General features: G+C 39.5%; 1 protein-coding gene across 1 annotated transcript; it reads right to left on the reverse strand.

Annotated features, from left to right (window-relative positions):
- Window positions 1-2,264: 2,264 nt before the first annotated feature.
- On the reverse strand, window positions 2,265-23,503 carry LOC121510342 (very low-density lipoprotein receptor-like). Its single transcript, XM_041788343.1, has 21 exons — window positions 23,344-23,503; window positions 23,102-23,248; window positions 20,755-20,970; window positions 20,444-20,662; window positions 18,508-18,723; window positions 18,192-18,421; window positions 17,670-17,799; window positions 15,586-15,776; window positions 15,117-15,303; window positions 13,787-13,999; window positions 13,470-13,653; window positions 13,184-13,385; window positions 11,101-11,265; window positions 10,583-10,783; window positions 7,935-8,481; window positions 7,670-7,789; window positions 5,656-5,763; window positions 5,345-5,578; window positions 4,870-5,239; window positions 2,435-2,543; window positions 2,265-2,338 (listed from the first exon to the last, which is right to left on the reverse strand). The coding sequence occupies exons 1-21, from the start codon at window positions 23,399-23,401 to the stop codon at window positions 2,315-2,317; spliced, it is 4,071 nt and encodes a 1,356-aa protein (XP_041644277.1). The 5' UTR covers window positions 23,402-23,503; the 3' UTR covers window positions 2,265-2,314.
- Window positions 23,504-25,639: the final 2,136 nt, after the last annotated feature.

Consider the following 25,639-nt stretch of genomic DNA (forward strand, 5'->3'; position numbering starts at 1 on the left):
AGATCCAGTAATGCCCATAATATTGGCCCTCACAAGTCAAACTGCAAAACGATGGGCAGCAAAAAAGTGCTATGAAGTGGGAACCCTGCTTTGCCAGTGTTTCAATCATTTAATCCCACAACAAATCCAGAGGGACATTCAGTAAAGTTTCATCTCTCTGCATGCTAGCGCTCAGCACACACCATGTAGTCATGCGGATGTTCTTAATTTTCTGTTTGCCTGATTCATTACATACTATCTGATCCATTTCATCCTATCTGATCCATCCCATTCTTTCTTATTCATTCCATGCTGTCTGCCCAATCCATTACATTTTTTCCCAACTCATGTTTTATTGTCTTCCTGATTCATTCTGTTCGGTCAAGCTGTCCAACCCCATTCTTTCTGATCCATCAAGAAAAACACAAAAAGGGCGAAAAAGAAAACCTCAGTCTCAACAACTACCGGCTAGCTTAAAAGCTAACAACTGCCAGTAACTGCCATGGAACGCTGCATGATCAACAGGAGACTACTGAATGCTACCTATTGAGGTAGCATGGGGCGGCGCATACAAACGCAGTGGCCCAGCACTCCATCACTAACAGCAAAACAAAGCCCTACCCTTACACCAGAACTGACATTCTGTGTATAAGAGACTGCTTCTTTGACTACTGCAAAGGAAGCGGAGTTTACATCTTTCCCGACTGAGATTATCTGGAGAACGGGGCGCTTGGAAACTGAAAGGAGGAGGATGCGGAGCAGGATGCGGAGCAGCACGACACCTACAGCCAGAGACGGCATTGTGCAAGAAGACGGAAGCGGGGCAAACAAGCCGGGCTGCAGGCTAGGCTAAGAGCAGCCCCATACAAACCTGACATACTGAGCATCTTTCTCACGAATGCCCGCTCCCTCACCTGCAGGATGGATGACCTGAGGCTGCGGATTTCTAACCATCGCTTGGACCACTGTGTTTGCTGCTACAGAGGAGACTGCCAAACATAATTGCATTGTTTTTACAATGCAATGAAAATTAAAGACCATTTATTCTGATGCATTTCACTCTGCCGTCCTCATCCGTTCCTTTCAGTTTCCCTGATTCACTCCATTCCGTCTCCCTGATTTATTCCATTCTGTCTACCTGATTCAGTCTCTCATTCATTCCATTCTTTCTAATTCATACCATTCTATCTGCCTGATTTATTTAATTCTGTCTGATTCATTCAACTCTGTAAAGCCCCCCCTAAGTAGAACACCAAAGGTCTTGGGTAGGGTGGGGCTGCCCAAATTAAGTTTGGAAAAGGCACATACAGGCAACATCCTTCTCTGATTATGGCGATGTTCTTTACATGCATGCTACATCATTTTCTCTGAAAATGTTAGACTCACCATGCTGCCTTAAGATTTGTCACTGGTTTGGGTTTTCTCACCCACTGTATTTTGTATAAGAAAGTTGGTATTGCTTGTATAGCAGAAGGACAAAGCACAGGTATATCTTTCTTTATAAGGTCATTTTACATAAATCACCCTCTTATCGGTTCTATACACACTCTAAAACTTGTAAAAGCAGTAGCCTTCGCTCTCACAGTGTCATGTATGAGATTCCTTTAACTCGCTCCATCTTTGGTCAAAGAGCGCTTAATGTTTTTGCTCTCATCTTGGTCTGGGCTACAGGATCATCTGAAGATTGAGTGTTGTATCGATTTAGGATATGTTAAAACATCATAGGTACACACTAAGGCACAATACTTGATACTACTAGCACAAATGCAAACTCAAGAAGCATGAAGGATTTTGGATAAAAGTAGGTGGGCTCCAATAAAGGTTAGAAACCACTTAAATGACTGAACATTGCATTTCATGTTGCCCTAAAACAATGTTTTGTAGATGTCCAACATTTTGAGATCATCTCCAGTGTGTCATATGTCAGCGGAAAAACATTTCTGTTATCTGCAGTTGGCACAGGACACTGAATGATGTAGAAAGAAGATGTTCAACCTGACCATTCATCAGCTTCCCATCTTTTTGATCACATACACTTCTTGCCATTGTCTGTGAAGCCTCTCCTTGCAGGTCAGACATGAGGTAGGCATTTACCCTTTTCGCTTCAGGGTGAGTGTAAAAGGATGCCTCACTTCCTTGTAACCACCCAAACACCATCATTTCAGTGTGACAATGCTTCAAAAGCATTTCAAATGACAGGGGGAGACAGTCAGACCACCAATGATGAACTGTTACAAATTCCAACTGACAGCAAACAATGCCAAAATAACTTCACAGGAAAAGTGTTTATCACCGGAGTCATTTATTTAAAATATTGCTTGCCCATGACTCAGCCTCAGTCCACAGACGATACCGCTTCCTGCAGAGAAGGGAGAAAAAAGAAACGTCAGTCTGTACCACAGGAACATGGAAATGAAGTGGGAACCTGTTTATGAAGATTTGGGGGGAGGTCCACCTCTGTTTTTTCTGGGTCCAATGCAGCGCTTTGTGTAACAGGGGTGGACTCAGCTTTGTTCTCAAGATCAGTCATTCTAGTTTCCTTCACCGCAGCTGGGCTAGTTCTCCTGGAATTTGAAAAAGTTTCGATCATAAGCAACCACTGTAATTATAGTTGTAAAATGTGGCAAATATATTTAACTCTGCTCCCTCATAGATCAAATTTACCCATACTTATTGACTACAACAATTCTTAAACATCTGTTTGGTAGTTTCTTATTTTATAAATATCAAGAAAGGACATTTGATGCCTTCTAAGAATCTGCCAGAGTCAATATTAGCAGTTAAGCTCCACCGATGTTAGTAAGGGCAGGTCACATCTAAACTAGAGGCTACACTGATCTCAGATTTTGTACAAATCTTCAAAGGGCTTCAGAAGACACTACACTCACTGACCATTTCATTAGGTACATCTGTTCAACTGCTCATGAACATAAATATCTGATCAGCCAATCACATGGTAGCAACCAACACATTAAGGCAAGTAGAGATAGTGCAGATGATGAGCATCAGACTAAGGACCTTCAAAGTAGTCACCTTTCTTCCATTTTGTTCCTCATTTTGAACTTCAGGAGATCATTATGGCCATGTCCACATGCCTAAATGTGTTTGTTATTGCCATATAGGCTGATTACTTCCAGTGTCTCTAGAGTAAAACATCCATGGACAATATAATTTGGCTTTTTTTGAACCAAAAAATATAAATATACAGAAAACCACGAAAGTGAGAACACTTCTACAAAGTAATGCCAGTTAACCAAAAATGTAATGTAAAATAAGTGACTGCATTAATATTCACCTCCCTCAAGTCAGAATTTAGTAGAGTCATCTTTGGCTGCAATCACAGCACTGAGTCCATGTGGACAGGTCTCATTCAGGCTTGTACATCTGGACACTAGTGTTTTACTCCATTCTTCTTTGCAAAACTGCTCATGCTCTGCCAGGTAGCACATGGCTCGGGTGGGAACGGCCCTCTAAGTCCAGCCACAAATTCTGCTTTTGGATTCAAGTCTGGGCTTTGAGTTAGCCACTCCAGAACATCCACTGTGTTGTCTTTAAACCATTTCTGTGTAGCTTTTGCTGTATGCTTCGGATCACTATCTTGCTGGAAAATCTTCTCCCAAGCCACAGTTCTCTTGCAGACTGAAAAAGGGTGAATAGCATTTCTACCCCTTAACCCTGCCCCTTCGTCTACCCCTACCCCCTTGAAACAGAGTGGTAAGGGAAGGGTTGAAAACCTGCCCTTAAGAAACGCCACTTGATTGCAGTTCATCAACACACATTGCCGATAAACAGCTGCGTTATCGAAGGTGACTATAAAGCTTCGACCATCTCGTTCATACTGCGTTGATCTTCTCCACTTATTTATGCAATTAATAACCCTTGTTTACACGTGCAGATGCCAAAATACAATAAACTTCAATCCTTAGTGGCTAAAGATTGAATATATAAGAAACTAAAACCGTTGTGTTTTCTATAATCATTATGCTGAAAATATTTTTTCCATTTCTGCGCCTTCGTTGTAGTCTGTTGTGCCATTTCGCAATTGAACGCAGTGCATGACGGGGAAATTCATCATACCCAAGTGTGGTCCTGAAAAATCTTAGTTTCAAGGGCTATGTAGCCCTTGGCCCTACCCCTCGATTCAAAAGAGAATTGTGACACCACTTCACCTTACGTGAACGCACAAAACCAAGGGGTAGTGCTAAGATAAGGGCTAAGGGGTAGAAATGGGATTCACCCTAAGATAGTACTCCAGGATTTTCCCATAATTTGCTGCGTTTATTTTACCCTCTACCTTTGCAAGCTTTCCAGGGAAAGCTGCCAAGAAGCATCCCCACAGCATGATGCTGCCACCACCATGCTTCATAGTGAGGATGGTGCGTGTAACTGAACTCTGGGGGTTGTTTTTCTGAGTTGCCTAGTGTTCTTTTATCTTCATGGTGTAATGGTAGCTAGGAATACTAATTCACCAGTGACTGGACCCTCCAGACACAGGTGTCCTTATACTACAATCACTGCACTCAGATGATTCCCATTTCACTAACTGCGAGACTACTAGCACCAACAGGCTGGACTCCTGTTGAATTAGGGGTCAGACACTTTATATTACATACTTTTACGTAATTGGCATTACTATGTAGAAAAAGTTTTCTCAAAAAAGCTAAATTATATTGACCATGATTGATTTATAATATCAATAAAAGGGTAAAACATCCAAGAAGGTGAAAGCTTTTTAGTGTCTTAAAGCAGTTTTACTGTTACTTATAAGAACCAATGTATGAATGTCATGAATCAGGCAACATTACAGTCAATATACTACAGGCATCGTCACCTTATCCATGTTCAATGTTTCAACAGGAAGCTTCCTATTAATTTAGTAATCCAACAAACCTTGTGTTGGCACTCTTCTTCCTTCTAACCACAACTGCCATCACAACAATGACCACGACTCCTGCACAGAGCCCTGCGGCACCGTACACAATGGGACCCTGCATGGTCTTCAGGAAGTGGTCTTGACAGGAATCACCGCTGTAGCCAAATGAGCACACACATGCAGTGCTTCCTTGGTTTTCCACACAGCGTCCATTGTCACTGCAACGTCTCTGGCTGCACTGCTGGGCGTCCAGGTTCTTCAACTGTCCACTTACGTTCAGGGTGGTGTTTAAGCCTGGGTCTTCAGGAGGCAAGGGAGAAGAAAAGGAGCCGTGGAGCTGAATGGGAGCCAGGACTTTGGCTCCTGATCCAAGCTTCAGAGTGACACCTGAGAGAAAAAATATAAATGTTGCATTAAAAAAGGAAAAATATCAAATCATAAACAGAAAACTATCCAATTCCCTTCCGTTTTTAAGGAGGCATGAAGACTTACAGTTCTCATCGGAGTGGTCATTGCAGTCAACATGCCCATTGCAGAACTTCTCTGCTGGCTTGCATGAGAGTTTATCGAGGCAGGGTCTGCTGCCAGCTGGGCAGTGCTGCTCAGGGATGCAGTGGGTGTCATTCACAAGGATGTGGTCATAGGCACACCTGCATGTATGACCTCTTGGGGTGGCTAAACAAAGGTGCTGGCAGTTGCCATTGTTTTCTGAGCACTGGTTTGAACCTGTGAAAATGAGTATGCATAAATATGAAGAACCCTCTAAATGCCTATCTGTTATGGTGTGTGGTTCCCATACCTACCTGTCTGACTAGACTTGCTGAAGGCTTTTAAACTGACCACTTGTGTGCCGACTTCAAACCAAAGTTTGTTTTGTTGCTTCTCATCCCGGTACCAGAGTCTGGTTTTGTCTGAAAATGAAGAACTACTTTTAATCAGGGAAATTTATATTTTTAACTTGCACTAAACCAGTTTATGAAGGCAGTAAGACTAGGAAATAAGCTATTAGACACTTTTATATGAAAGACAAGCTAATAGATATTTTCTGTCAAGAAATAGAAATTAAAGTTGCAACACCAGAATTTCAACTTTGATAGGATCACATTAAAAATGTAATTGTTGTGAAACCCATTTAGTTCCACAGCAACAAAAAAGTAGAGTTCCTGGACGCCCTGTATTTCAGTTTTGCTTTTTTGGTTATTAAAAATTGCAGACAAACTCCTACACCAACGTTTTCCATGTTCTTAAATATCATGTGTTTTCAAAATAATAGTCATTTTAATGATTTCAAAATGATATAGTATAGTTTTGCTACTTAAAAAACAATCACCTACCTAATATTTATATTCAGTACAGTCTGGCTGCAGATCATACATCTCTGACTGCCACTTTCACACACTGTTCATCTGAGACACAGTCTCTTTCACAAAGCAAGTGTCATTTTTGCTGGAACACCACATTTCCAGTTTTAAATCTTTTTTAATTCAACTTTATTCATAAACAAAGTCTGCAATTACATCCATGAACTAACCATATCTCAAACATAACAGACTAGCTAAGCTACATTTCATCAATGAAACAAAAAGATCAGAGGTCTAGTCTGGGATTCAATTACGTCTAGACCCATAGAAGTTACATGAACAGGGGCTCACTTAGGGTTTTTTTTTTGTTTTTTTGCTTAAAGCTAAAATAGCTGCACTAGCTACGTAGTTAATGTTAGTACATAACCCAATGTAGCTAAGTTGGCAATGGCAATGTGAGCTTTAGCAAACACAGCTAAAGCTAACATAGCCGCTTTGTGAGCTAGCTATGTTAACCACAGTTTATACAGCTAACAGAGCTACGTTTGCTGTGTAAAAATGTTTTCATGGAGATATGTAGCTGCTTCAAGCTCATCTTTAGCCACTTAAACTACATAGCTAAATTAGCTACCTAGTTTACACAGCTAACAAAGCTACGTTTGCTGTGTTAAAATGTTTTCACGCAGGAGATGCGTAGCTGCTTTGTAAGCTCATCTTTAGCTACTTAGCTACATAGTTTACACAGCTAACAGAGCTACATTTGCTGTGTTAGAATGTTTTCATTGAGATATGCAGCTACTTTGGGCTCATCTTTAGCTAAGTAAACTACATAGATAAATTAGCTACATATTTTACACAGCTAACGGGACTATATAAGTTTGTGCAGACTGTTTACTTGGCTTTTTAGAATGTTTTGTAATCCGGTTTTGCAGGTCAGGTTTTTCATTTTACTTTTGGTCTCCTAATCATTGCCTTAACTTTTACCCTAACCCTAAATGGAAGTTTAATCCAGTTGTTAGTCTCCATTTCCATTCTGACAGAGATGGCATCTCAGATCTTCAAGACTCTTTAAAGGGGAATATTTTTTCCTACTGTTTTAGGCCTGAAAAATGGTGTCAGTCTGAAATTTAGCAAAAATATCCAGTACAAATATAATGCAAGGGTCAGTTGTGATTTATCAATGCCAGCCCCTGGAATTGATATGGATTTATGTTTTATTGTACCTATGCTTATGCAACAAGGAATCTGACTCCAGCTAGCTTTACCATGAGTGTAGAGGAATTAAACATTAAAACCAAAAAGTAAATAAAACTGAAAAGTGTAAGAAATTAAGATGTACAAGCCCTTGTTTGTTATTTTTTTCTAGTATATATATATAAGACAGTGTGCACTGATAGTATGATGGTAAGATGACTAAAGTTTTTAAGAATGCTGACTAGTCATAGTCAGAAGTATAAAATATGTGAGGATGTGGGCAGATTTACATGAGGTAGTGTATACTATAAGGAGCCATTACCACTCTCAGTCATCCACAGCAATGTTTCATCACTCAAGGCCACAGCGGTCAGGCCTTCAGCAGTCTTGAACTCCTTGTAACTAGATCCATCAAGCTGGATGGAGCAGATGGTCCCAGAACCTGAGAGAGAATGCAAGCTGTGTTATCTTTACACAACAAAAGTACAGCTTCATTCCACAGCATGAGTGACTTCCACTGTGTAACACAAACGAAAAAAAAAAAAAACTCTTGAGTATTTACACTTAAAATCTGTAAGAGTTCTTGCCTGAGTCAGCCCAGTAAATTATATCCCCATTACTGGAGAAAGCCAGAGATGTGGACTGAACAGAATCCTTCCTCACAACACGCTCAGCACCGTCCATGTTTGCACACTCTACAGCAGCCAAAGCACCCGTTCCTTGCAGACCCTGGTTGATGTAACAAACTTTTCCACTGGGAGGGTGGAGGGCGATGTCCTCAACTCTGCCAATACCTTCCTTTATCAGAACAGCCGTGTGCGCCGCTGTAGTGGAGGTGACCTGCAGCCGGGGCTGTTTGTTGCTACTCCAGTAGACGTTTAGTGTGACCCAGTCAAGGGCCATTGCAGTCATCGTATCACCCATGAGCTTTAGAAGCTGGCCTTTTGGGGACAAGTCTGATTCCTTCAGCTTAAAGGAGCTTAGTGAAGTAGTGCTGTCATCTGTCAAGAACAGGGTGTGGTCACGTAGGCTGTAATCCATGATGGCCGCCTCATTAACACTGGGAACCTGCAGGGCAATGTGCTCAGGCCAGCCTTTCAGCTCTGCTGCTGTGTGTCGGGACTGCAAGTAGATCTAAAGAGATCATTAGAAATTTAACAAACCGTTCTTTAAAAATACACACAAAATTCCCTGATGTCTGATCATTAGTTGTCCATTATGTCATTTCTGTGATCATCTAATATTTGGCATTGACAGCAAAATATTTAGGGATTTGTGTTTTAATGCATTTGTCTTTTTATAAGTCATCTCCATTTTAGCAGATTGCTTTGTAGAGTCTAAAGCAGTGGTTCCCAACCTTTTTTCCTTAGGGACCCCCTTACTCACATTTAAGAAAAGCTAAGCCCCACATGACCCACTTAGAAAATGTTATCAATTTTAATTGTTTTTATTGACAAATCCCAACATAATAGGCCCTTATATACTTGTTCTTGACAAAAGATCTAATATGTATAAACCATCCATTAATACAATGGTGTAATAGGGCTTTTCTAGGAAAGAAATTGGTTATCTGTTTATTTAGGAATAATTAAAAATTCTCAAGTTTAAAAAGTCATCAATTTATGTCAGAAATGTACTTTTAAAACTTCTTAATTCTGAGTTTGATTTTTTGTAAATATACACTTTACTATACAACTTTTATGTATCCTGTCTGGTCTAGAAGCGCCTCAGGATACCCCAGCCGGAGTTGGAAAGTGTCTCTGGGGAAATGGAGGTCTAGGTGGACTTGCTCAGCCTGTTACACCCGTGACCTGGCCCCAGATAAGCGGAAGACGATTGATGGATGGATACAACTTTAAAGTCTAATATTTTGAGGATTTTTCCCCAAATTATGCACAGGAATAAACAGCTTCTCTTTGTTTTTTTCATCTTTTAGGTAGGCCCTAAAACATAGTTTCTACTGGTTTTAAAAAATATATTTATACATCTAATTTTGACAAAATCAGAGCAGACAGGGTCCTGCAGAAAATGCATGTTTCCTTGTTTCTTTTTTATGATGCAACTGGATTTCTGTACAGAAGGAACAAATATGGACAGTTAAGTGAGTAGTAGGTGATAGGCATTAACATTTTGTGTGCTAGCAAACAGATGCAGATTTTACTGATTCTTGGGGGGATTGTGGACAGGCATTACCTGACATGGCAGGTGGATCTGTTTCACACATTCATCTGGAAAACCTCCCAGAGACAGTGTTTGGGAAAGGGAAAACCCTTCGAAAAAATTAAACTCTGAAGGGTGATTGGATGAACATGCTGTCTGTCACATCTTTGCGAGCAACAGAGCAACTAAACACGTGACGTCATAGGTGTGCGCCGCTAACGAAGAGTAAACTCCATGGAGAACTGCATAACGCAAACTATGACGACTGTAGACGTGTCAGTACATGACTTTTGTCATTTTTAAAAAGAGAGCTCAATGCTGTTCTTTGTTTTTCTTTTAACGAAGAAATGACGTCAAGTTCAGATAAAACTGCTGCTATAGCAATATCCACGCTGATCTCTTCCACCATAATTGAACTAACCTCTTGTCACTGCTTGCCTACGTCTCGACTCCACCACACCCAATAGTACTGCCTCTTACTCCTGATTGGTGCCACTTTTTTACAGGGCCCAACCGTTCAGATGGGAGCTTTGCAGGATGGATTTGCCAGTGAGAAACACGTAAAGAATCCAAAAACAGCATTTTTATAGCCCTTTATCTCTTCAGGACTTCAGCACTGTGACTATGAAGAGTTCAGATTACGAGAAACCTTTCTGCTGTTCTAGTTCATAGTCAGTACGAGTAGATGAATGATATTCAAGCCCTTGTATTTTATAATGTATAAATTAAATCATTTTGTTTTACCATCTACCCAGCAATTCTATCTTTATCTCTTGTTTCTAAGCTGTTGATGACTAAAGCCTACTCTGGTTGTCTTTCAAATCGTTATCTTAGAAGCACCATAAACTGCGAATAAAAACCCTTCGATGGTTTCATATTTTCCCTGTTTCACCTTCATAATCATGAGAAACACAATTATAATATGTTAACTTTAAGGTCATCCAAACATCAGAAATCCTGATTTGAAAGGGTTGAGATTCATTAACTTTCACCACACTAAGTTCAGCATGTCAAAATAGCAAAGCCAATGCAGCTGAAATACTGAATGATTCACTGTTGGGATAAAAGCCAATACCTGAGTGACAGTGGAGGGAGACAGCATCAACAGGAACGATGAGTCCACCAGCTTGGAGCAGTTCAGGCCATCCTTTGCCAGTAAAAGACCAGAGGGACACTTGCACACAGCCTTGGGTCCTGGGGCCAACACACACATATGGGAACACTGGACTTTCTCACAGGGGCTTTCAGAGCCCATCTGGAGCAACGGATGGACGATCTACAAGGAACCAAGGAAGGAACAAATGTCAAAGCTTGCTATAATGCTTATGCATTAAATACTACATTACATTCATAATCCTAGCACTGAAATATTTCCAAACAGCACCCCATGATTTTCTCCATTTTAAAATCAGATTTTCTTTTTGAAGTGAAAAGCTTTCAGCTTATAATAGTAGTTGTATGTGGGGATTTTGCAAGCTTCTATGAGCACTTAGCACACATGAAGTGATCCAAATATAGTTGGTGACCATTACACAATACTGGCTCCATTTCCACACGTGCTTAAGCATGCTTCATTCTGAATGTTTTATTCACCTTCACACCAAAAGGTTGTCTTGGTCTTTTCAGAAGAACCTGATGTTTTTTTCCAGAAGTTTTGTGAGCAGCCCAGACTACCCGCTTCTTGGCATCAGTCCAGTAGAGCATGTCATTGAACACGGCTAGGGAGAACGGGTTGGTCGTCTCTTTCATCTGCAGAACCTGAGGATTGCAATAAGACAAACACTATGAACACTTCAACATTTGACTGTGAGAGCTGAGTATCAAACCCCAACCCTCCAACTGACTACCACAGATCCACAGCTGACCCATTTAACAGATGCATCCCAAGGAATATGAAAATTGTGGAAATTACTTTTCATCTCTGATTTCATTCATTTAGTGAAACTTTTGGTGACTTTTAGTCACAAACAGTTAAGTATGACATTAAAAAATGAAGTTGGTTAAAATATTTTATGACTATACAAGACTAACTTAAAAAAAATGGTTTAATACAAAAATCTCAACTTTCTGAAAAGTACACTCGTTTATGTACTCAACACATCACTGAGACAAATTCAGGAGTATATGCACAAGTTTTGTTGTGCCAGGTTTCATCCACACAGAAACAGCGTTTTGGGCAGCCATAGATGCCACTTTTTGAAACCGGGCCCAGAGTGAACAAATCTGTAAATGCTTACCATTTCATGGACCATAGACTGTAGAAAGAATTGGACAAAGCCTGTGTGACATCAGTCATCTGCTTACAATAGGCGGACTCAAACTGCTTTTGAAGCCAATCCATGGAGGCTTCCATATTGAGATCCCTGTCTCAACCAAACTTTGGATCAACTTAATAGCCCACCCACTGAGCGCGACTTCCTGTCAGCTAGCTAGCTAGCATTCTGGTTGACAGAAACGTAGCTTCTGCCTGTCAAGCTATCTGTCAATCAAATTAGACATGCCAATAATGCGCAGTGAGGTTTTTCCTAAATATTATCACAACGATTGTGGTACAAAAAAATTCTCCACTGTGCAGTGAGAGCACATGAAGACATTAGCTAATGAGACACATTGGGTTTTTGAACCAGGCTATAAACCAGTTTATTTCTAGTGTAAAAACCAGCTTTTTAAGAGGCGTTCAAACAGGACTTCTGGTGTTCCTGCAGCCAGCCTCTAGAGGACACTTGCTGTATTGCAATTTTTTGTACTTCAACATCAGAAGTCTCACCTGGGCTAAAGAGAAAAAGAAGTGGACCGTTGCTCAGTGGTCCAAAGTCCTGTTTTTAGATGAAAGTAAATTTTGTTTCTCAATTGGAAATCAAGGTCCCAGATTCTGGAGGAAGATCAGAGAGGCTCAGAATCCAAGTTGCTTGAAGTCCAGTGTTTTCAGTTTCCACAGTCAGTGATGGTTTGAGGTGCCATGTCACCTGCTGCTGTTGGTCCACTGGTCTTTATCAAGTCCAGAGTCAAGGCGGTCTACCAGGAGATTTTAGAGAAATTCATGCTTCCATCTGCTGAGAAGCGTTAACTGATATCCTTTTCCAGCAGGACTTAGCACCGGCCCACAGCCAAAACCACCAGAAGCTGGTTTGCAGACTCTGAGCTTTTGTCTAGAGGAAGATGAGAGGCACCAGACTCAATACAGACGAATTGAAGACTGTTATCAGAGCAACCTGGGCTTCATAACACCCCAGCAGTGCCACAGACTGATCGGCTCCAAGCCACGTCGCAATGATGCAGTAATTTGTGCAAAAGGAGCTCCAACCAATGACTGAGAGCATAAATTAGCATGATTTTTCAGAAGATCAACATTTTTGTATTATAAATCCTCTTGTTGGACTTACGTTTTGAAATATTCTAATATTTTGAGATAGAGGATTTTAGATTGTGAGCTGCAAGCCGTAAACATTAAGATTAAAAAACAAAAAAATCTTGAAATGTTTCACTTTGTATGACATAAATCTAGAATATACAAAAGATTCACTTTGAATCAAATCTCAGCAAAATAAACTTTTTCATGATATACTAATTTTGAGATGCACCTGTATATATTTTTAAGATGCAGCTGCGGAACTGAAGGGAAACATCTCCAAACTTTTAAAAGTTAATTTTTCACTCCCCCTCCTTCTGTTTTTACCTGAATATCATTTCCATCCAGTGTTGCAGATCCAATAGACCTCAGCCTCTCATCTGTCCAGTAGACTCTGTCTGAGATCATGTCCACAGCTACCCCGCCTGGCCAGCCCAGACTGGAGTTTACCAGAACCCTCCTTTCCGACCCGTCCATCCCAGCACGCTCTATCTTCACTATGTTACCAATCTCTGTCCAGAACATCAGCCTGGTAGGAAAATTAAGAACTGAAAACTAGTCTTCAAGTTTCATAAGCTTTGGAGGATAGTTTGGAAAATAAAGTCTTTCTGACCCTTTTTGTGGTAGCAGTGCCAGGGAGCGAGGCTGATCCAGGTCCTCATCCAGGATGACGCTGTGGTCAGATGTACTCACAGTGGCTTTGGCCAGTCTGACAGCAACTATCTGACTGTTCACGCCATCGATCCAGTACAGATTCCTACCCAGCCAGTCTACAGCTACAGAGTCAGCCCTTACACCTGGTAAAGGAAAAACATCCTAATTCTTGTTCCCTATTAATGATAGTGAATACCATCTCCCATTGTTAACATTCATTTAATGAATGCTTCAAATGGCATACAAAGACTTCAACTACATTTGTGTTGGACAAACCTTTAATCAGAGTTCCAGTGGTCTTCTGGTCCAGTGAGGACCATCTGATGTTCTCAGAGTCCAGACCAACCCAGAAGACTCTCTGCTCCCTCCAGTCATAGTCCAGGGAGAGAACGGCCCGCTTGGCAGAGGACGACAACACATCTAGGCTGCCACTGCGCAGGCCAAGTAAGAAAAGATCCGTTTGTATTGATGCTAAAAGAAAAGGTTCACCTGAGGAAGAAAGATGCTCAGAGATAATTGGAAACAGTCAATTTAGTCCTTTTCAGATGTCCTCAAATAAAAACTGTCCAATCAACAGGCTATATTTTTAAGCTTTTTAAAGCAGTTACTTATTTTTAGATATTATGAAATGCATTTAATAGTTAAAAAAAAAACACACCTAATGTTAGCTTCACTGTCAATGCAGCTCTCAGTAAAAACAGAAAGATTATGTAAAGGATAGTGGAGAATTATGTGACCAATTCTCTGCTGCTCCTCCCTTCAACCTCAATGACAAAACAGTTCCTACTTTAAATAACAGTTCCCACAATGCCTTATGTAGCATTCTTTGACTAACATCCAGTCTATCCATACCAAAAATAAACATCAAATCTGCCAGACCGTGTCTCATTACAGCTACAAAAAATAAGGTTTCTCTGGCTTTGAAACTTGCTTGAAACATCTGTTAGATATGTTTTAAGTTGAATACTTGCATTATCTCAGAGGTTTAGCCTTTTTTATTTAATCATTCCAGTGAAAAAGTTTTATATATTGTAGCTGTGAAATTCTCTCAACGCATTGTCATTTCTATTTCAAACCAACTGCAAAAGATTCTGACCCTCGTTTCAGAATCAGAAATAGCATTATTGACCAAGTTTGTTTATGCACAAGCAATTTCACTCTGGTTAGCTTTGCTCTCAGTGTACAGGAATTAAACATGAAATTCAAAAAATGAATAAAACTGAAGTATGTATAAAATTTTAATTTAAATTTGTACAAGCTCTGATAATTTTTAAAGTAATTAAAGTCTGCATTGATACTGTGGTTGTAAGATGTGTAAAGGTGCAAGGATGCTGACTAGACATTATCAGAAATATCAAGTATGTAGGCAGATTCACGTTAGAGAGAAAAGTTAAGTTAGGTGAGTAGTGCAAATATAAATATGAGGTGAAGCTTTAGCCACAGTGAGTTTTCTTACAGTATTTGAGATGCAGAAAAGCAGCAATAGACAGTGCAGGATATTTTACATTAAGCAGGTCATGACACTGACTATTAGGTGGTCATCAAAGTAACTGACTTTAAACAAAAAACAACTTTTTATTAGAACGTTAACATCAATCGACTTTACCTGTAATTTTGCAGTGCTGTCCACCTGCCTCCTTTATGTATCCTGGGTGACAGTGACATTGATACGAGCCAGGGGTGTTGATGCACAGCTGGCTGCACACACCAGGGCTTCGACCATCACACTCGTCAACATCAGCACAAGTCTGTCCATCCTCCATGAGCATGAATCCTTCAGCACAACGACAACGCTGCACAAAGAACCCAGTCTGTCAATGAAGTGCTTATTTACATCACATTTATACACACATCACATCCTAAAAGACACATTTCACTGTATCAACAAATTTGTTTCTTGAATGACATTTTTCAAATCTTCAGACTTAACTGCAACATTAGCTAGGGTTTTGTTTTTTGTTTGTTTTTTCACTGTATGTCTCCCCATGTTAAATTCTGGTTAATAACTTCTTTTTTGCAGGACTTACTTTGGCCGTGTTTTGAGTATGCTAATAAAAAAGTTGGGAGGTCCCTACCGGTCCCTGTGGTGTGCTGTAGCAGCCCTGGCTGCAGCCTTTCATATCTGCCTCTGCACAGTTTTTCTGGCAGCTTCCTCCCTCATCAGAACCGTCCGCACAGTTGGTAATGCTGTTGCACACCAGGACTGGATCCAAACACTCCTGGCTGCCACACTGGAACTGGTGTGGAAGGCATGTCACAACCCCGCCTGGGATCCAAACCCACAATTTTCATGTTAATACAAACTTTCACAGCTATTAAGGCACATTTTGGAGGATCTCTACTACAGCAAACTAAAATGTTCATATCATGAGCTTTTTTCATGTTTGACTCTGAAAAGTTGCATGATTAATTATATTTTAGTTTTAATTCTTTTTTCAGTTGCCTCCATTTATAAATGGTATAATTTATGTACTCAAGGGTTCACTTTAAACAGATACAGATGCTGTAGGCCTAAGTGCAGATATACTAGGTCAAGGGTCATCAACTGTATTTGTACAAGAGCCAGAGTTTGTCTTGACAGATGCTTTGGGGGCCAAATTTCAAATCAGCTAAAATACAATGGATATTTTTGTCTAACAAATAATTGTATAATTATTTGTATTATACTTCAAAATATAATTTTTAACCATCAACTGTAAGATCAGACCCTATCATCTATTCTGCCCCAGCCACCGGGGGTGATTTAAATTAGCTACTAATTTCTAGGGCTGCCATGTTGTTCATCACTGGGTTTGATGACAAAGTTGACAGAAAACTGTGGATTTAAATCAAGACTGGACTGTTAAGTATGTGTTTATCATGCATCATGTTTACTAATAGTGGCTGACAGCTGGATTTCTGTTAAAACAGACCAAACATTCAGTCATTCCTGATAAAATTGTGTCAATCTTGATCATTCTGGGGTTGATTTAATAGATGTAAGGATTTAAAGACAAATGATTTCTATGGTGGCCTGGAAAGTGCAATTGAAAATAAAATCTGAAACAAATTTCCATCAGCAAAACACATTTTTAAATGACAGAACAAATATACATTTCACAAAATATATTTACAAAAAGTCTGATACAAAATTACAAAGTGTACAACACTAACAAAAAAGTAAACCAATTTACAGAGTCCTGAATAAAATTACAAAGTCTGAAACACTTGTATGTAAAAATACTAATATAAAAATAATAATTTTGTTTCAAGCTTTATCAAAGTGTTTCAGGCCACTGAAAAATACCCTGAAAAATAACAACATTTATCTTCCTCCTCAAATTTCTGAGTGCTACCTTTTGGGGGCCAACTAGTAATTTTTGGGGGCCTGAAATGGCCCCAGGGCCACCAGTTGATGATCGCTGGAGTAGATGGTAAAAATAATAGGGCGTTAAACATTAGGCAAAGGTGTCCATTCAATGAGAGATATACATTAAAAAATATTTCATTGTTAAAGGTGAATACACAGAACACAAGAAGGGTTTCCAGAGTGCAACAAGTGGCTTTAGAAGAGCATTTAATAGCTTAGAATCCCAGAAAGAACTCCTGGGCCCACTGTTGAGTTTAAGCCCCTTAAAGCCAAATTATAGCAGGGCAGCTATATCAGAATATCAAATAAAACTGGAATACAGTGTGGTAAAATAGCACAAAATACACTCAAAAATCATTTGTGGCTAAATAATACACCTTCAATGTGCATACATTACATATGTTTTTATAAGATGACCCTTGCCTCACCATCATGATGTGGAGACTTGTTGCATTAACTCAGAGTTGATGACTAAGTACTGCTTGCTCACATATGAGTATGTTCCTTAGTTATGGGCTCTATGATGCTGTCAGTTGAAAAGAACAGCTTTTTTCACTTGGTATGACAGTTCTAAGAAAAATGGAAAAAAAGCCTTATATTGCCCTAAAAAGCAGTGCCACAACTTATAAAATATGCTCTTATTACAGTTAGATAAGAAATGTATGGCTAGAATTTGGATTTGATGTGTAATAAGTGCAACTGGCATGTGGCGGTAACTTCAGATTGATTTCACTCACAGTAAAGTAATGTTTGATTTCATTTAACATTCAGAAATAGTGGTAATTCCATGATATATCTAAATGTACTCACAGTCAGTCTCATCACTGCCATCATCACAGTCCTTCATGCCGTCACACCTCCAGGCCGTAGGGATGCACTTTGTCTTAGACTTACAAGTCCACTGGAACTGTCCACAGCTCAGTGGAACTACCGGACAATCCTGCAAAGAAAAGAAAGGATTGTTTACTGTCAGCTAAACCACTGGTTCCAAACTTGGGGTCCAGGACTCCCTTAGGGGTTGTGGGACCAACAGATTTTTATTTAAACTTTCAACTAGCAAATTGAGGCAGCAGAGAGGACAGGAGAAGTGCACGCCAATTCTACAATGTCCGATCAAAAATGTTCTCCTTCCTGAAGTTCTTCTAGATCAGCCAAAGATCCATTTACAGACTAAAGTGGGGAGACATGGCTGCTTTTCACTCCTCATAATCTACACAGAATACAAAAGCAAGTTTGTTTTACCGTAAGAGCTTGGTGCTTTGTACAAGGATGAAAAGAGGTTTGAATAATTCCACTTTTTCCACACAAACTTGTGGTCTTTATGAAACCCACCTTCTCATCAGTACCATCTTTGCAGTCCAGATCTCCATCACAGATCCACTCCTGCACCAGACACTCCTTGCTCTGGGGACAGTAGTGTTTGGTGGTGCAGGTTGGTGCATTGGTGCAGCTCTCCTCATCTGATCTGTCCCAGCAGTCTGGATGACCATCGCAACGCATTGTGGCCGACACACACTGGCCACTGGTGCACTTGTACTCTGTGGCACTGCAGCCCTCATCAGCTAAAAGGAAGGGGATCACACACGTGTCCTTAATGAGCAGAGCTGACACAGGTATTAGATATCCATTTGCTAATTCAACAACATACCACAGTTCGCCTCGTCACTGCCGTCCAAACAGTCCCTCTCTCCATCACAGAGGAAGCTGTTGGGAATGCAGCGACTCTTGTTATCACACTGGTGAGCGCAGCCCTCCATCAGTTTTGAACATTCCAGCTCATCAGAGCGGTCCTGACACTGAGGCACACCGTCACACACCTGGCTCTGATCTATGCACTTCTTTCCATGTGCACACTGGAACTGGTCTGCAGAGAACACAGTATGATCAGGATGCTGACAAAGTTAGATTTATGACTGGGCTTTCAAATTGTGTAGTGCATTCCCAGTTTTAGTAGGTTTTTTAATAATAATCCTTTGTGTAGTCATTACACATCTCCACATTACAGGCATCACAAACACAGAGGCAATATAAATGAATGCTGTAATGTTCAGAGCAGTGCCTCCCCAAGTGCGAGCTGAGGTGGGCCCCAGAGGCACTGTAGGTGGGCCACAGGTCACTTACAAAAACTAAAAATCAGCAAAATTTGTTATTTTTTCCCCAGTTTTCTACATGATTGTACTATACTCGATTGCATTTTCTTTTAAGTCTCAGAAGTTAACCAGATAGCCAAATGTCTTAACTCATGCCAGCTTTGTTATCTACTTTGATGTATAAAACTGATGTCACGGTTTATATGGTGTTGGATTAACTGGTGACACTCCATTAAACATTCTACTATGCCTCTCATGTCCCAATTCTAAGAATTAACTGGTGTCCTTGGAGACATAAATGCTACTTAGGTAGAGTTTGCTGGGCCACAGAGTACGTTTACAGAAAATATTAAGTAATGGATTTTAATGGATGCCTGATTTAAAAAAGATATGGCAGCAGCTTATTACTTGTACTTTGAGACCTCAAATACTTTCCAAGTAATGTTAAGGACCCTATAAAAGTGAAAGTATATCTGTATTTAGGTCTGTTGTATGACAGGTCATTGTGTTATGAACCGGTAGTTCAAATTTCAGTCAAATAAAACCTTCAAGTTTATAAACTTAAACCTCAAAATCATGAAAAATGAGGCAGTAAATCTGTTCCACGATGGTGTGGGTGTGTCGGTTGAATGAGCCGAAGCCACGCCCACTCAGGAGAAATACAATCTTCTCAGATTTTAAAAAAAAAAGTCACAATCTGAATCGATGGGCAGCGCTCATGCCATCAGCCTGCCCCTTGACCTTACGAACAGAGCACAACAGCCTGGCTCTGTGCCAGAGAAGAGACAAAAATCTGTTTTCTGGCTCAAATCTCTGTTATGATGCTTTAAATGATCCATAGACCACTGTGGCTGATAGATTTGGCAACTTTACCTCATGATGAACAAAAAAAACATGTTTAACTGACTGTTGACTTTCAATAAAGGCAGTAACATCAGCTAACAACAGACTGTACCGAGATGAACTGATCTGTAATTTTATGTAGTGTTAGAGGGGCGGGGTCATTCCCTACTGTGGGCTCCTGACATTACCAGCTCACATATTTACCCTGCCCACATGAAACCAAGTCAGGAAAGAGGTGAAAACTGTCTAAATCCAAAATTCAGTCACATGTAGATGTCAGTGTTGTCACATGTTTACAGCAACTTTATTCCAACATATCTAGTGTGTTTACACAAAAACTTTGAATTCCACTTTACAGGGTTTTTAATGTATCTGAACACAAAGCATTTGCATTATAATCCCCTGTTTATGAAACAAAAATATGATAGCTAATATCTGAGTATTGTGTTATGGTTATACATCGATTAAGGTGGGCCCCAGATAATTTACAGGTCTCAAATTGGGCCTCATTATGCTGAAGTTTGGGAAAGACAGGTTTAGAGAAGAGGTTGCATCACTGCGGGTATAAATCTTAACCACTAGAGGGCAGGAAAGTCATATTCTTAACCACATAACTGAGAAAGCAAGCACACAAAGTAGCCACCAGATTACCTGTTTCACATGCAGACAAGCATCCTTCCTCATCTGAGCCGTCTTTACAGTCTGCTTCTCCATCACACACATGTTTGTAGAGGACACACTCCAAATCATGCTTGCAGGGTTTGAAGCCCAAAGGACACTTGATGGAGGCTGATGAGCCAACAGTTGTAGAAGGCTTCAGCGTTGCTCTGGTCACCTTTTCCTCTCCTTGTCTACCTCCCTCTTGGTCCTCTGATGCACATGGCAAAAAAAAGCAAAGATTCAAGAATTAGCTAAATATTAAAGTGATCCCTTCAACCTTTCTCACATCAGTGTCTACCTACCACAGTTAGCTTCATCTGTGCCATCCAAACAGTCCTTCTCTCCATCACAGATGAAGCTCGATGGCAAGCAGCGATTATCGTTGTCACAGTGGTGAAAGCAGCTCTCTGTTTGTTTTGTACACTTCAGTTCATCTGAGCGGTCCTGACACTGGGGAATTCCATCACACCTCTGGTTCTTGTCTATGCACTTCTTTCCATGAGCACACTGGAACTGATCTGTGCAGAGGCAGAAATAGGACATTAGGATGCTGTTTTGGTTAGACAAAGTAATTGCATGGGTTTTTAGTGAACAAATGTTGGACTTTATACCAAATGCAGTGTGTGACTATGAAGCAATGACTCTAATGGCACAGAGCTCCATACATTGGAGACCCCTTGTTTATTCAGAAATAAATGTTGTGTTTCTTTAATGAAAACTGTGATTTAAGATCGAGTACTTTTTTGCATTTCAAAAATTAGTGATGCAAGATGTCAGCAAAATTTCTGCAGCTGCTGATACACTGGCTGTCCATTTCAGAATATGTTTTGAATTTACTGTAATGCATTACATTTGTGGGGGTTTGATAAAAGCTAATATGCCAACCTCAGCCAGTTTTGCTTTTTTTGTTGCACTTTAGAGTTTTCTGAGGACTGAAGTTTAAGACTTAAACCATTGCATCCAATTTAACATTTTGCAATTATGAATGTAGTTTTTGTGTACTTTGTCAGGATTGTCTCATGGAACCACCCTAAAAACATGTTTTTTTCCAGAGTGTAAGGTGCAGTATGTAAATTTGGGAATAGGTAAAATCTTACAATCAGTTTCTAAATTGCCAAGCATTGCACAGTTCTGTTATTGACTGCAGAAACTTGCAAGATGCATGTACACTATTTCAAAATTTTGAATAATATTTATCCATCCAATGAAATATTAGAATGAGATCTAACATTGATCATAACTGCATTTTCTGTGACACACATTGAAACAACAGACTGTTTCTCTACTGTGTGAACTGTGAAACATTTCAGGATATCAAAAGGACTGGATATCATCCAAGAAGTGGGAATCCCCCTTCATTTCTGTTTTGGCCAACTTGTCCCTCCAGAGGGCTGAACATTTATCTGCATCATGCCAGAGCCACCACCCACTGTGCTAGCTCTCACCACCCATCAGGTCAACACAGAGACATTCTCTTTCTTACCTTCCCTATGGCCAACAGCATTACCACCTTCAACAGCCTGGGTCCGTTTAATAATGAATAATGAATCTGACTATTTTTCATTAGTGTATTTTGTCACCACTGTGCCTTCTTGAAATTGTTATTTTTAGTTGTTAGTTTTCCAATGCCAAAATATTTATACAAAAAGGTTTTCTTTGAGATATTTTGTGTAGAAAAAGATGCATGGCTCAAGTATTTCAAGATAGCATTGGGGTGATTAAACACTTATTTAGATAGGCCTTCTCATAAAAGTTTGATTTTTGCAACATTTACAACCAGGACCATTAATCTCAATTTTAAAGAACAAACTCAGTAAGTAACTAGAAAAACAGTTTTCCTGTGATTTTCCACAAGGTATACAATAGCCAGACAGTGAAAGTACACCAGTGGGGCAAGAAAGGCTGGGAAAGATTTTGACCTCGCTCCTCCAAAATGTGCCCCATTTCTCATGAGTTAGAGTAGAATTTAGCTATCACATTACAATTGAGGGATGAGCATGACGCCCAGTAACTTTGACCTCCAGAATCTAATCAGGTCATCCTTAGGCCAGGGCAGCATTAATGCAAAGTGCAGAGAGAGCCCCTTAAAGCATTTTTAAGATATTCACATTGAGATCTACCTTATTCTCAAGATGCGTGGGTGGCCAGAACATGAGAACTTAATGCCTTTAGTCCTGCCCATCGCCAGCAGAAGTGACAAAAGGGCATATTTTTTGTTACAGTACTGTTTGTAGCATATGAGGCCCGGTTTTACAGTAAGTTAAAATAAATATATATATTTCACAGATAATGTTCATGTCATTCACAGGAATTATTTTCAGTTTTTAATGCTGAATAGCTGTACTTGAAAAAACACCTATTTTATTTGTGCAATAATCAAATGTTCATCTTGTTTCATGGCTGGTTCAACAACAAAACTTTCACAATAAAATTAAAGTCCACTTCTAGTGCAGGACAGAGTTGCTTTACAATAAAAGGGTGTGTTTATAATGTTATCAGCCTGAATGAGTCTGGAAATACTGGCATATCAGATGCTGGCAAAAATCCAATATAATGCATCCCTGTCTACAGAAGTGCAAGTCCCTTTGAGACGATGGGCTCATCCACTATGTTCCTATACAACTACAGACCCAGAATACAGTTCAGTACCTTCATTGCATCCTGTTGAACACTCCTCTTCATCTGAGCCATCAGTGCAGTCAGGCTCTCCATCACAGACATGGCGGAAGAGGACACATGTTGATCCGTCTTTGCACAGTTTAGACCCCAGCGAACACTTCAGAGGACTACTTCCAGCTTAGACATGAGCAGAGTTAAGTTGATTTCATTAGCATGAATTCAGAATTGTTTAGGATGCTGTCAGCAAATCAATTTGAGTTGACTTGGCTCACCTTGCAATGATATTAACGAATGCAATAAGAGTGCACAGAGAAGCAAAAGTCCACCCATGACCACGGATAAAATAAAACGGAGTAAAGGGCGCCAAGGCCTTGTGTAGGATTTATAATGCGACCAGGTGAAAACAATACAACCTGATTGAGTACCTGAGGAGGGGAGGAGCTTTACCCACTGCCGTAGCCTGCATATATTTTTCAAAGTAGAGCGAATTTAGCAAAGTGTGCCAGATACGGTTGGAACATCCTAGCGCCCTAAACTTCAACTGCCAATCACAAGGACTGAGTCTGAATTGTTGCTTCAAGCCTTTCTGACAATTAACAACGTTTTGTATTGGCCAGAGATTACTCAGTTGGGCGGGGCATAGTGTAAAATTAAATGATTTTTTAAAAAATACTTTATTTGTGAATACAAATCTTACAAGCAGAATAACTTCCAAATGCTACTATATTTTGAGAATGAGCAAAACAATTACCAGTTGAGTATGATATAATGAACAAACGAAAAACAAGAAAGTTATCCAAAAGGGGGAAAAAATTAAAAAAAATTAAAATAAATAAATAAATAAATAGCCTAAATTATGATTTTCCATAGTCGTGAAATGCAATACTAATATATTTTTTAGAAAGTTTACCTATAAAGTAACATACTGTTGATCATTAATTGAAATTGTTTTTTTGAAAAAACAAAAACAAAAAACAAAAACTGACTTCCGGTCGAGACTCCCGGTATAGATTGGATGCTTTTATTTTTGCAAAAAAAAATTGACATCCGGTTGAGACTTCCGGTATGGATTGGATGCTTTTATTTTTGCAAAAAAAACTGACTTCTGTTTGAGACTTCCGGTATTGATTAGATGCTTTTTTTTCGCAAAAAAACTTCTAATTGAGACTTCCGGTATGGATTGGATGCTTTTATTTTTGCAAAAACACTAACTTCAGGTTGAGACTTCCAGTACGGATTGGATTTATTTCGGCGCCCATGTCGGCCATCTTGTCTTGCAGCAAGGTACTAGGGCAAAACTGCTGATGCTGCACCAATTGGCCTGCCAATCTCACAGTCCATTCTACCTCCACACATGAACAAGACCTTGAGGCACTTGAACTCCTTCACTTGGGGCAAAAGCTTACTCTTCATCTGGGGAGAGCAATCCACTATTTTCCCCAGATGCCTCCCAAAAACAAATATTTCAAAATGGTTAAAAATTGTTAATTTAACCCATTTCATGAAAAATACGTGCATACAATTAGTTACATTTAAATTAAAAACATGGTCATATGTTGAGATTTACGCTGAAAAAAAGGAATGATTACAAAAAAAAACTCAAGATGTAAGTCTGCACACAACTATTCTTGAATGTGCAAAACTGTGTTCAACTATGCCTCAACCACCCCCAGGTACAGTGGGGGTTCCTGGTCTCTGGGTAATGGGAGCAACACAAAGACAGGAAAAGGATAGATAGATAGATAGATAGATAGATAGATAGATAGATAGATAGATAGATAGATACTTTATTGATCCCGAAGGAAATTCAAGTTTCAGCTGTTCCATTATACAAAAAGCAAGGGCAGTAAAACCAATAGAAATCCAAAAAATATGAGAAAGCAGCTCTGCAGTTCAAAATGTGCATAAAGTCGGCAAAAAAAAAAAAACATAAAAAAATATAAAAGATATATACATATGTACAAGAACAATGTGTAACCTTTTCAAGCCAATTAAAAAACATAATAAGGAGGATACTTAGAGGTGAACGTGTAAAAAGTTACAGAATCTGTCTTGAATAAACTAGTAAGAATATGAACACAGTATGGATATACTATTGCAATAAATTACAAGCAGTTTATGGTACATAGAAATATTATGAGTCCCATCTGAGAAGTTATGAGTAACTGAGAACAATATGGACAAAATAACTACGGAAACTAAATAAATACAGGGAATAATTGCATTTAAATGAGTATTTGACAAAATAATATAGTGCAGATTAAAAAGACACTTGTGCAAGTGAGGTTTCTGAAAGGTGCATGGTGATGTCAATGAGGATCATAAGGTTGGAGCTAATAAATACTGTGCAGATACTTCTGTTTTTTTTTTTTGTTTTTTTTTTGTTTGTTTGTTTGCAAAGGCAGGTCATTTCAAGCATTTCAAATAACACTTTGCAGCGAAGTTGTTGTCTCTTGCTGTTTGTGTTATTCTTCTTGTTAAGATTTTAATAAAAAAAACTGTAAAAATATTTCTGACATGCATGCACAAACAGAAACAAAAATACCAGCATGCAGAAATATGTATAAC

The sequence above is a fragment of the Cheilinus undulatus genome, linkage group 5 (genome assembly GCF_018320785.1).
Source record: "Cheilinus undulatus linkage group 5, ASM1832078v1, whole genome shotgun sequence".
In the NCBI taxonomy this organism is placed as follows: Eukaryota; Metazoa; Chordata; class Actinopteri; order Labriformes; family Labridae; genus Cheilinus; species Cheilinus undulatus.